Source organism: Myotis myotis, unplaced genomic scaffold (genome assembly GCF_014108235.1).
Source record: "Myotis myotis isolate mMyoMyo1 unplaced genomic scaffold, mMyoMyo1.p scaffold_m19_p_16, whole genome shotgun sequence".
NCBI classification, from domain to species: domain Eukaryota; kingdom Metazoa; phylum Chordata; class Mammalia; order Chiroptera; family Vespertilionidae; genus Myotis; species Myotis myotis.
This window is the reverse complement of record NW_023416320.1, coordinates 48010375-48023386: the sequence shown is the minus strand read 5'-3', so window position 1 is coordinate 48023386 and position 13012 is coordinate 48010375. Positions and strand designations below refer to the sequence as shown.

Below are 13012 nucleotides of genomic sequence, written 5' to 3'. Positions count from 1 at the left end.
CAAAATTCACGCAAGAAGTAATTTTGATAGAAAACACAGGTTTATAATTAAAAATTGTAAATTTTTTATTGACTCATAAAGTATACAGTATAGGGTTATGTATGGAATAGCACATCGCGTAAATGGCCTCCACGGCTTTGCTGGCACATACGCAAAGCCGTGGTCTTCATTGGTCTTCATTGTCCCTGCTCCTGGGTCATCATTGGTACTTGGTAATGCTTATCAAATTGAAGGGATTGAAATCAAAGGGCAACAGATATTAAAATCTGATTCAATAAACCAAGTAAAATTAGGCTTTTATTTTTTGTTGTTGTTGTTGATGCTCACGCAAAATTCAAATCTTGCGTGAATTTGGGGACACCCTATATAAGAGACCTGGAAGCGAATCCTATTAAAATAAACCAAGACCGTGTGAAACTTTAAATTACTTATGAGAACATAATCTATAGACTGAGTAATAAAAATGAAAGATTTTAAAGCGAAAAAAAATCAAAGCTAAGGCCTTGAAGAGAAACCTGTATACAAAATGGAACTATAGTCACAGAAGACAGATACTCAAGAGGAATATGAGGAGACGTGAGAAACTTGTATCAGGAAGTGCACTGTGACGCTGTGCATGTGATGCTCGTGTCCAGGGATGATATCAGGGAGGAGCCTGTAGTTTGTTAGAAGAGGGTTTCTCCCCAGGGAAGGAACTGGAGGTGAGGGGTCGGCTGTCGCCTTTGCAGCACAGGTGCCGCTGTGTCTGTCCCCCTGTGTGACCCCGAAGATGAAGGTGAGCGTGGCTGGCCCCCGCATTACTGGCACCCACGACTTACCCCTTTATAGCCTGTCCACATTCCGGCTGCGACTACTTTCTAGATAAAAGGTTCCATGTGTTTGCAGTCACTGTGAAAAGCAGACGATTTATTCATTCTTCCCAAATTCAAAGAAATTGTGTCTTCATTTTGAGAGTCATTTTTCCATTGGAACCTCTAAGGTGAGAACGTTTGGTGAACAGTCGTCAGAATAGTCAGACCACCCATGGTTGCTCCTGTGCCTAAACCTTTGGGTCGTCCAGGCCTATGGGACCGTCCTCATGCAGATGACCAGTGGCCGTCCCGGAGGCCCGCGGCCAGCGGAGATTCCCCCCTTCGCGGGGGTCCCGTGGAGGTGGCAGAGCCCTCCGCACGCGCAGGCCAAGCGTCTGTCAGGAATCAGGACGTATGTTCATTATTCCTGGGTGTTTTTGTAAATCAGTCATGGAGCCAAGGAAGGAAATGTTTACTTATTTCCAACCACAATTTCTAACAGTAAAATAACAGCCCAGACCGTCTCCTAATCTGTACACCTGCTCTCCCATCACCAAGGCAAACTAAGTCTCTCTCACTGTGGGAGCCTCTGTGGGTACGTTAGGGACGCTGAGTAGCTTGGAAGACAGCCCGATCCTCGCACAGGAAAGTCTTCCCATCTCTGATTACCTCCAACTCCGCTTCTCAGTTAGCTGGTTGGAAATGAGAATGCCTTTCCCACCGAAGTTTCTGTGAGTGTTCGCTGAACCAGCAGCATGTGGTGAAAACAAAAGGAATGGGCCAGACTCTTACAAACGCGTGTGTGCGCCGACCAGCAGAGCTCAGGACCCGACTCCGGCCACGCTGTGCAGGACAGGCGGTCCAGGCCCACTTCCTGGCTCTCACACTCTGGGCGACAGGCCGGCCAGCCCCAGGTTTCTGCCTCAGTGGTTCTGGGGGCGGAAGTTGCCTTTCTTGTAAATTTCTGGGTCCTGCTGGTTCAGTGCCCACAGTGTGAGAATCTCGTCTCATACATGCTTCCTGCCAATTTCATAAAGGAGTGGAGCCCCTTGTCAGCCGAGAGAGGCTTCCGATGTAGAGACTGCGTCCCCCTGGGGCCTTGGGCTGCCGCTCCCCCCCCCCCCCTCCCCGCCCGCCGCAGGCTGAGAGAGCCGGGTCTTCGCGGGCTTGTGCCGACACGGCCGGTCTGCCTGAAGACAGCCTGTGTAATTGTTCTCTAGCAACGCATTCCAGGCACTGAAGAACCCACTTCTGGGCATTTATCTGAAGGAAGTGAAGTCATTGCCTCAGGAGGCACCTATACCCCACGTGATGCAGCGCTGGTCACACAGCCGAGACCTGGGAGCAACTCAGTGTAGATCTACGGACGAATGGACAAGAAAATGTGGTCTCGCATACATGTCAGGTGTCTGTGCGGAATATCCAAGTGGACAGACACAGTGGATACTATTCAGCCATAAAAGAAGGAAGTCCTGCCAGTTGTGACCTTGAGGCCATCTGCCAACTGAAGTTACCAGCCAGGGAAAGACAAGCAGTTTATGTTCCCAAATGAATGTGGCCTCTGAAAAAGCTGACCTCATAGAGATGGAGCAGACTGGTGGTGGCCAGGGGCTGGAGAGGTGCGGGGGGGGAGATGTCTGTCAAACGGTACACACTTCCGACTACAAGATGAACAGGTGCTAGGAGGGTCGCACCCCGCATGGGACTAGAGGTAGTGCTACGGTTGTGCTCTGTGCTCAGAATTGTTCAGAGAATCAAGCTTAAGTGTTGCCACCACACCCCAGAGCTGGGCGCCCGGTAATGGAGGTGTTCCCTGACCTTACTGTGGGGGTCCTTTCACAACGTACACGTGTATCAGATCGTCGTGTCGTGTCCCTTAGCCTGACACACGCTGCAGGTCGGTTCCGTCTCAATGAGCTGGGGGTGGGAATCTGATCCGGCTCTCCACACCGGTTCTTAAAGGGACACGCACCCTGGGTGCTCAGTCTCCAGTTTGTCGCTAAAGGGGGGAGGGGCGGTCCAGCTTGAAGGGTTTCTATTTGACTCGCCCTCTGTCTTCCAGATCTCGGCCATGTACTCATCTGTCAATAAGCCTGGGCAGTCGCTCAAAGTGCCCGAGTCCAGCGACACCTGCAGCCCGGGAGCTGCCCGGAGGTCCCCGTCCTCCTGCAATGACCTCTATGCGACCGTCAAAGACTTCGAGCAGCCTCCCAGCGGCGCGGGCACACTGGCCCCGGCAGCGAGGCCCCGGGAGCCCGAGCCCGACTACGAGGCCATCCAGGCTCTGAGCAGAGAGGACGAGAAGGCCCCCCTGGAGCCCAGCGGCCTGCGCGGCCCCTTCCCAAAGGAGAACGACTACGAGAGCATCGGGGACTTGCAGCAGTGCCGGGAGGTCACCAGGCTCTAGCAGCCCCCGCGCGGTCCGTCGGGGACAGGAGACCAGGGCGCTGTCCCTCCGCGTCACGTGCTGCTTCCTTGGCCGAGGGCATGAAGACTCCAGGACGGAACAGGAAGGCGCACACCTGGCTGCCAGTGCACCCTGTCTGCCAGGCACGGCCACACCAGCACAAGGCCCCGTGTTCCCACACCCTCGGACGGGTCCCAGTGTCAGGGGATATGCTGTTCGGAAGAGCCAGGTTCCCCTCTTCCTGCTCTTGGGGCGTCTGCTCTGGTCTCCTTGAAATTGCCCCATTTCTACTGGCTCCTTCCAAGGAAATCGCCCACAGGGCTTGGTCTTTGCCTTCAACGTAGGTGTTTTCAGATGGTGTTTTCAGATCTGTGGCTGCTGCTCCCGACGGATCACCCAGCGTCTTCTGGGGACGCCCTCAAGGGCCTTGGGTCTCCGTGCCTTCTGTTCTGGGCACTCCACGTCAGCAGCTTCTCCCAAAGGATTTGAAGTCACTTTTAGATGCTTTATTTTATTTTTCTAGCCAAAATGCCCGCCCCCACTCCCGTGTTTGAAACTTCAGAACCTTTGCAGTATTTGCGGGGAGTGCTGTGGTACTTCCATACTTGTTGGAGCCCGGAGCCCATTCCTCCAGCACACAGCTGGACGCCGTGCCGCCTCCTGGCAGGGCTGTGGACTGGACCTCGGGTCTCTGAGGATCTGAGCAGCCACACCAGCTGCGCCGGGCCCTCACGGTAACGGCCACCCTAAGGTCATCTAGCTGAGATTAAAATGTAAACATTTATTTTTGTTATCTAAATTTATAAGATGTCTTATGTTTAATGCCTAGTTTCTAGAAAGTGTCAGAAAAAATGTATATTAACTATTTTGATTTTATGTACAATGATTTATACTCTCATTTTGAAAAAAATCACCACAAAGCACATAAGCTAGGTCCTTACTAGTCGTTATCGTTTTTCTAATGAAGTATTTAAAACGTTGAAGGTTTTTAAAGACTCAGACTTTCCGAATGGTACTTGGAGCTCTTGGTCAACATCACCTAGCTCTCGCAGGAATCAGCGGAATAACCATAAGTGGCCGTTTGCAGTGGTTTGTGATGGGAAACATGTAAAATTTGAGATGGTGAGACGGGAAAGAAGAACAGCCTGACCGAGGTGCCTGGGCCACTTCCCGCAGGGCCATCCGCGGCGGCTCCGGGAAGGCAGCGTGATGAGCGTCACTGGGGGAGCAGGGGGCCTACCGGATTCTCTCCCCTTCACTTACAGAGCTCGGTGTTGGCAGTTACTCAGGTCGAGAGATCAGCTGGTTTGAGTTTAACCATCTCTTTAGAGGTCATGAGGCCGACTGTGGGACTTGCTCACTTTTCCCTCTACAAGGAGCCCCGGGGGCCAGGCCAGCGTCGAGGCGGCTGTCCAGAGGCCCCTGGCACCTGGGAGGGCTCGTCACTGGTGTGTCATCACTGTTTACACCTTACAGTTCAGTATTTCATAAATCCCATCACTTTTACTGTATTTGTTGCAAAATCTGTGCTACAGTCTTTGAATTGGACAAAAGCCATGACTTCTCTCAAAAAAGGTTTTCATATTTAAATGCTACAGTTTAAACATGAAAGGTAATTCTCAAAAAAAAATTGCTGTATCTTTAAAATTCAACTTTGGCATCCATATTAGGCATTGCATTACAATAACTTAGGTTATGTAAAATTATACAAAAAGATAAAAATAATTTTTAGGAAAACCTTTTCATCTCCTAAATCAGAATTATAAACTTATCTTGCTTAAAAATAGGATCTTTGTCTTTGTTCCGATATTTGTTACATTTAAAAGAATTTTTTCCCGCTCCTTTGACTGTTTCTCGGATACAGTGAGCAGGAAAGTGTCGCCTGTTTTATGTGAAATGTTTGGGTCCATGTTGTAGGTGCTTCCACGTGCATTTTTCCCCTGCCTGCGCACTCTGGAAGTTGCTGCTCTCCTTCATGGGGAAAAAGCAAATTACTGATTTATTTGCTCTCAAAATCCAAGAGTTCATTTGAATTGAGAGCTAATTAGCAATAGGTAGTCAACACAAAGAAATAAAACACAACCTCTGTTTCTCATAGTGGATTTTCATTTTTTTAATTGGAGCATTTACTAACTTTAACCAGTAACAAACTATATATATATATACACACATACACACACACACACATATATATGTATGTATATATATGTATATATATATACACATTCATATATATGATATATCTGTATATCTATATCTACTTATAGATATAGATATATCTCATATATATGTTCTGGTGCTTAATTAATTAGGATACATCCTATTATCCTATGTAGTGTTTTGAATGTTTATTTTACTGGTGCGAAGACTACCATCAGAGAAGCAGGACAGAAACAATTCTCCAGTAGCTTTCGCTTGCTAACTGTAGGAAAACCTTCTCCAGTTGCCCTGATTTAATTTTTCTAATGAATAAATTCAGACTTTAAATCAAATCCATAATTCCTTCAGCTGTACAGCAGTGGTATTTTAAGTAGTTGTCTTACCCATGTGACTCGGACAGGTGTTGGAGAAGAGATCTGGCCAAAAGCCCCAAGAGCCAGGACGGGCACAGCAAGGGGACCCGCAGGTCCCAGGGCAGAGCCACTCCCGTGGGGCCATTTCCCACACTTGCTTAGAGACCACAGAGTCCGAAGGCGCAGTGCAGTGAGCTGTGGGAGGTGACTGCTCTGAGCTGAGGGCCGGGCTAGCATCACAGCTTTGGTGCAAGACTGCACCAGGACTTTGTAATGAGTCAGCGACAGTTTTCAGTGCTTCTTGTGTTCGTGTGACTCCGCCGACCCGGGGATGCCAGGCCCTGATGGTGCCCGGCCTGCTTCGGCGATAAACCATGGGTACGACAAGCTCACGGGGCTGTGTGATCGGGCAAAGCTAACGTGTCACATGTGCTGTTAATAAGCAATGGATGTGAAAATGGGAACCTGTGTCTGTGATATCACACGTGGCTTCATTCACTTCCTGGGCCTGAGGCGGCGCTTTTTGCTCTGTGTTGTACCTTTCTTCCCTCTGCTGCTTCTGACCGAGGCGTTAGGCAGGTGTCCACACTTAGAAAGTATTTGAGGAAGAGATCAGTCCAGAAACCATGATAAATTGGAGTCTTCATCCGGAATTACCAAAGGAGACTAAATTGAAATCATGGCCCAGAGAGAACCGACATTCCTGCTGTCTCTTTAAGTCTGTGTTTACATCCCGTCTCCATATTTATAAAGGATTTCGTTGGTTTTCCAGGTTTTTCTTTCATTTAACCAGGAAATGGTAGTTCAGACTCCTCATCATGCCAGATGAAATGAGAAATGCAATTTTTGTTAAAAGCAATTTTTTTGAAAGCTTTCAATTTCTTAATCATTTATCTTAATGCGTTAGATTACTTTTTCTTTTTTTTTTCTTTTTGCTGCTCATCACTTATATATACATGGCTATTCTTTTTAATGTATTGGGCTCTGCGTGTCTTAGATCACCTTGTGTACTGGATTATAAAGGCTGGTAATTGTCATTCCTCAGACTTCTGTATGTTAAAGTGGCAACAGTAAATTTTTTGATGTTACCTTTTAAATAATTGTGTAGTATTGATATGCCTCATATATTCAGGAGAAGCTTGAAACATAGCTAAACAAATAGGAATTTGCATTTCACTGTTCATGCATTTTTTTCCTCATAAAAATAAGTTTCCCAAAAAGTGACTTATTGTCTGTTAGGTGGTCCTGAGGGGTTGCACAGTCCTCCTCTTACTCAAGAGGTCTCTGTCGTGGTCAAATTGTCCAATTCACAAATGAGCGGGGAAGCTGTTTTCAATAGTGGGAATTTTTAAACCTTCGTTTTAGTCCAAAAGTACCTGGAATGGGCTTCCGCAGCTTGTAGTGTTTCCCTTCAGGACCGGCTTAAAGATGGTGGGCAGGAAGGCACTATTGCTTCCCGTCTCCGCGGGCTCCACCTACACAGGTGACCTTCTGTCACTTTGCACAGCAGGACCCCTGAGCCTCTTCCCACACCAGCCCCTCCCAGTCCGCTGCTGTGGGAAGGACGCCCTATCGCGTCCACCTTCTCCAACACCAAGCACGGCCCCTGCCTCCCCAGAGCCGTCCCCTCCCAGGTGAGCAGACACCCGCCTCCCCCCCAGCTCAGTTTCCTGCCCCGCAGGCTGCCAGGCACGGCCCAGGTGCACCTGGGGAAGCGGATGCGCTGGTCTTGCTTGCCCGCATCTCTCATGAGCGTGGTTGGCGCTGAGGGGCCGCGGGAAAGAACCTTTGCAGTTCTGTTGAGAACTTGAACTCGCAAATGTAGGCACACGCTCCCTGACCATGCTCTCCCGGGGAGCTCCGCCCCCACAATGCACTGGGACTGCCCTGTCTCCCTGGGGTCCCATGAAGGTCGAGCTCTGTGGTGGACCAGTGGGTTCCTGTAAGGTAGGACGCTGGCTATTTTAAGGGGAGAAACCCTGTCTTGTAAGGAGTAATCATTTATAAAAACAAACTGAGTGTACCTTGTGCGTTTTGTCAGTTCTACCCAGTTTGAGGCCCCCTCCAGTCCCAGCATCGCACTGGAGTTCCCGGCCATTTCCAGGCAAACTGGCATTGCCAGGTCAGGCCGCGCCTGGCGAATGGGGACACGGGGCCTGAGGGTCTGGACACCTAAGATCCACCACCTTTCGTTTGGATGGTTTTGTTTAGTGTTGATGTTTTGAAGTTCACTCTAAGTGAACGTAACACCATAGTTAATTATCCAAATGGATAATCAGGAGTGTTATTTTTTCCAAATTGACAGAACAGATAGCTGCTCCTTCTCATTATATATTTACTTTCAAAAGCCCACCCACTATACCAGGTCGGCAGCCTGAGTAAGACAATGAAGGCGAAAAGAGACCAGCCCTGGCCCCTGGGGCCTGCACTCCGGGCCACCCGGTCGTAATGTCTGCTTTTGTTTGTGGTTTTTTAACTCAACAAGTTAGAAACTGTGAGTTTAAAACAAACTGTTTGCCCCTTCTTGAGCTTAAAGAGCATTATTTTTAGTTTGGGTCCTCACAGAGGTGGGGGAGGCTGACCCCAGGCCGGAGTCTGTCTGAGGACTTTGGCCGTTCCTTCGACAGGTCTGCGTGTTTTCAGTGAGCCTGCCGCACTGTGCAGGCCCCGCCGCAGCTCGCTCACCCGCACAGCCCATGTTTGCACACACTCCTCCTGTGCTGCTCCGGCAGCTCCCTGGTCCTGGGGTGGGGCTGCCCGCAGGGCTTGTCCCTCGGGGAGGAGCAGAGACAACGGCAGGAAAGCCAGCTTTGTGGACATCAACAAGCATTTGGGAGAGTCTGTCTGCTCAGACTTGGACACTTCTTTCTACTTTTTTTTTTTCCTGAGTCCCAACCACATACTTGCTTCTGGGGGTGGGCAGGGCAAGGATCAGAAGTAAAAACTGAACTAAGTGACAGGGCCAAGGCTGCCTGCCCCATCCCTTCGGTGTTTCTGTGTCTGGAAAATGCATTATCCCGACTCCCTGTCCACCACGGAGTCCCTTAAGAAGGGAGCCATAAGCAGGTAGGGAGGAGAGGCAACTCAGAGACTTAATCATTGTTTAGATATTTTCTTCTTTGTCAACTCAGGAATCAGCCTGGTTTGTGGGAGCATAATATGGCTAATTAAACTACAACGCGTAGGTCGCTGGACACGTCCTTTCAACGTTTTCATTTAAAGGCTTCTGACTGTTTTAGCTGGGAAGAGAGACCCCTCCTAACGGGGAAACTAACCTCACAAAAGACTTCTATAAACTCTTTCTAGAAGAGTGTACATCAGCCAGCATCTACCCCCAGAGTATGTGTTTCTTATCAATAGTATTTCAGCAATTTTTATGGGAGAAAAAAATGCACATTTTTTATTTCCTGGAAAAATGAATTGAGGTGTTGAATTAAATTCTCAGAGGGGATCGTTGAAAGGGAAGCACTGGCTTTGGAGATGAGCTCTTGGCTCTGTGGTCCCTGTTCCAGCATCGATTTTACTGTGTGACCTTGAACAAATGAATTAACTTCTCTGTGCCTCCGTTTCTCCACGTACACAATGGAGATCATGAAACCAACCACTGCCTACCTCATAGGGACGTTATGGGGACAAATGGGACCATCTGGAGGAACACCAATGCTTTGAACTCTGGAAGAAGGTGCTACAGGAATTGACATTGTATTGTTTTTTCTGACCCAAGTATTATGTTTAGGGCTTAAACAATAGCAATACTGTTAGTCAGGTTGGGAGTGAGTGTCAATTTCATGCCTATTTACAGCCCTCTTCTCGGCCAGGCCTGACCATCCAGCCAATCACGGTACCTAAGGACTGAGTGTTTGTTTTCTGTGTTTCTACCCATAGTGTTTTATTCTGAATGTTCCCAAGGCTGGGGGTTAACTTCTAATATCTTATTGTTTACATGTAATGGAACTTATGCGAGTTGTGTATAAAGAATAATTACAGGTAAATAGCAGGTACATTGTAATTAAGGCACTTATCAAATTGTCTTTGTTCTTTTTGTTTCAATAAAGGCCAGTTTTATATAAAAAGCTTGTTAAAATTCATTTGGTCTTTGGGAAGATCAAGAGTGGCTCATTTAGCCCAGCCGGCATGGCTCAGTGGTTGAGCCACGACCTGTGAACCAGGAGGTCCCGGTTCGATTCCCAGTCAGGGCTCGATCCCCAGCCTGGGGTGTGCAGGAGGCAGCCAATCAATGATTCTCTCTCATCATTGATGTCTCTCTCTCTCTCTCTCTCTCTCTCTCTCTCTCTCTCTCCCTTTCCCTTCCTCTCTGAAACCAATAAAAATATTTTTTAAGTGGCTCATTTATATGCCCGTAGTGTATAACCCGGGTCTGGAATTCCAGCCGCCAACTCGCCGCCCTGCCAGGAGGCTGTGCCGGTGGCTGGGCCGGGCGTGCTGGCTGGGCTCCCATACTCCGCAGAGAAGGTGCTGAGCTGGAGGCGGCTCCTGAGGCGCGAGGAGGCTGCGGGGCCGCTCTGTGCTGTGTCCACACGGAGCGAGGGGTCACAGTGCAGACCCCACCGGGCCTCTTGGGACCGCCAGGCCGTGGCACCTTGGCCTCAAGCCCCTGCTTCCTTTCTCACCGCGTGGCCAGTTTCCACACAAACTTTCCCAGAGCTGATGGTCCCAGCTCCACACTGTGGGAGTGCGCTCCGAACCCTGGGTCACGGCCAGTTTCCCCACCCGGCCCACCTGGGAACTGGAAGTTGTGTCGCCCGTGGGCAGGCGCAGCCCTCACAGCACGACAGCCAGGTGGGTATTTAACAGGAACTCCTTGCGGGGCGGGAAGGATTCTGAGACCCCAGCTGAGGCGGGCCAGGCGTGCTCCGTCCTTCGTGCCACTGTTAGAGAGGAGAGCGCGGGCGGTCCACCTTCCCTCCGCGAGTACAGTCCGCCCTCGGATTCTCTTCATTTCCTTAATGATTCAGGGTCTCTCTGCTCCTCTAGCGTCACCTTCCCGAATATTCGCTGTCGCCCTCACGATTCCTAAAATCTCAGGCCTGGACCACAGGGGCTCCAAAGCCAACTGTCCCGCAGGCATCACCTCTGTCTCACGCCTCCATCCGTGGGCCGTGTCATGGCTCTGGAGTGGAGCCTGCTTCCGCACGTTTTAACTCTGAGGTGTCGCCCCTGGAATAAGCCAGCTTTCTGCACACAGCAAGCACTCAACAGATGTCTGATCGGATCTGAATTCTCAGCGCCCCCCGCCACCCGCTCCCCCAACCCGCCCCGGCACCATCACTGCAGTCCTATGAGCCTGTCTTGGACTAGTGACCAGGTGTTGATAAACCCGCAGGACTTTATACCTGACTCCTCTCCTACCCAAAGCCTGTCTGTGGCTGAACTTCTGAACCGATGGCGGGGTCCGATGGCAGGATGTCCTCCAGGTTAAACCAGCCCAGAAAGCCGTGGCTGGGAGGGAGGGAAGCATCCGACATGTAGGCAAACAGCATCAGCACTTGGCCGGGCTGTCTGTTAAAACAGACAAGTCGTTCAAAACAGCTCTAAACACTCACTTCCAAAAGGAAAATACATACAACTGCAACATCAAAGGAGAAGAACACCTTAACGGGAAAACGAAAGGAACCACAGGAAAGCCATGTATTGATTCATTCCATAAATACTTACTGAGCACCTACTATGCGCCAGGTGCTGAGAAGACAAGCTGGAGCATACTTCCTCTGGCCGCGGTGCTGACCTTGACCTGCTCGGGGGTTATTCAGGGTCAGCACCTCAGGACCCCGTTGGCTGGACCACGTCTCTGGAGGCCTGCTTTCCCGAAGGCCGGTGAGCAGGTGCAGTGGCGATGAGACTGAAACGGTAACCCCGAGAAGGAGCACTCACAGCCAACGCCAGGACTCCCGCCGGGAAAACCCAGCTCTTCCCGCTCAGGGAGACAGGAAGCCGTTCGGACAGGCTGGGCCCCGGGCTTCTCTCTCCATCCTTCCTGCCCGGTCAGCCTGTCTCCATCCCAACGGTCTCTGCGGTACCTGCCGTCCCGCCACCAGATTGTCCTTCTAAAGAAGCGTCAGGACAGATGGCCTGCCTACCCACCACAGTCATCGTGAAGTCTGTCCTAATCCCTAGTCATTGGTGTAGGTGGAGCAGACACAGTGTCCACAGCCTAGGCAAGAAACACCGTTCCAGTGACCCTCACGTTCGACGGGGGAAGAAAAGACAAGATCACCAAAAAAACAACAACAGATCGCGTCACGAGTAAATACCTGAGATGGAATAAAGTAAATAAATGGTGGTGATGCACAGTGTGCCGTGAGGAGGGGAGGAGATGAAACCTTTTATGCTGGGGGTCAGGGAGGCCTTCCAGGCCTGAAGCAGCTGTGTACACCTTGGGGAGGTTTGGAGCTTCCTGGAGAAAGATGTTGGATAATATCACAGCGTGAAACGGTCAGCAGGTGGAAGCCACTGGATCCAAGAAGTTATGAAAGGAAAGCAGTGAGAGGCATCTGAGGATTAAAAACTACTTAGAAAAACAACAAGGAACACTAACAGTAATGGCAATGGACAACAAAAATCTCAGAACCGAAAACACTTCATTTTTAAAAGCTCCCCAGTAACTAACGAGGATGAGCAAGAGGAGAGAGTAAGGAATGTGTTTTTAGAGAGAGAAAGTATTCTTACTTTAGAAAATGTGAATTGGGTTTTGCTGGCCTGATCCCTTTAATTCCGGTGCATTCTTTCTTCGCACTGCCTGCAAATCAGGAGAAGGAGGGGTAAACGCTGCAATTACACTAAATGGGAAAACTGTGGCGTTTCCACGGAAACACGACTGACCTGACATGAGCCAAATCGGGGGCTCCTTGCGCGTAGAGGGTCGCCTCAAAGTGCAGCGTGTCCCCACTGACTTAGCTCCCTTCGCCCCGCCCGTGGGCGAGGGAGGGTGCACTGTGACCACAGCCTCCACAGGGACGTGCGAGACCAGGGCGTCACTGCACTGTCCTGCGTGGACACGCGGCGATGAGGAGAGTGCCCAGCAGCCAGCGGGAAGAAAGAATGCACCGGAATTAAATGGATCGGGCCAGCAAACCAATTCACATCTTCTAAATTGAGGTAAAAACAATTTTTCTCACTAAAATTATACTCCTTACTTTCTCCTCTTACTCATCCTCATTACTTACTGGGAAGCTTATAAAATGAAATCTTTTCGGCTCTGAGATGTTTGCTGTCCATTGCAATTACTGTTAGTGTTTCTTGTTGTTCTTCTAAGTAGTTCTTAATCCTCTGATGCCTCTCAC

The 13012-nt window shown here is 49.8% G+C and overlaps 1 protein-coding gene across 3 annotated transcripts in view; it reads left to right on the top strand.

Moving 5' to 3' along the window:
- PAG1 (phosphoprotein membrane anchor with glycosphingolipid microdomains 1) overlaps positions 1 to 9784 on the top strand; it is a 107140-nt gene extending 97356 nt beyond the window's left edge. For all 3 annotated transcript variants that reach the window (XM_036338778.1, XM_036338779.1, XM_036338777.1), the window contains one exon: positions 2854 to 9784. In XM_036338778.1, coding sequence (XP_036194671.1) covers positions 2854 to 3198 — 345 coding nt within the window. In that variant the 3' untranslated portion in view covers positions 3199 to 9784. The remainder of the gene's footprint in view (positions 1 to 2853) is intronic.
- Positions 9785 to 13012: the final 3228 nt, after the last annotated feature.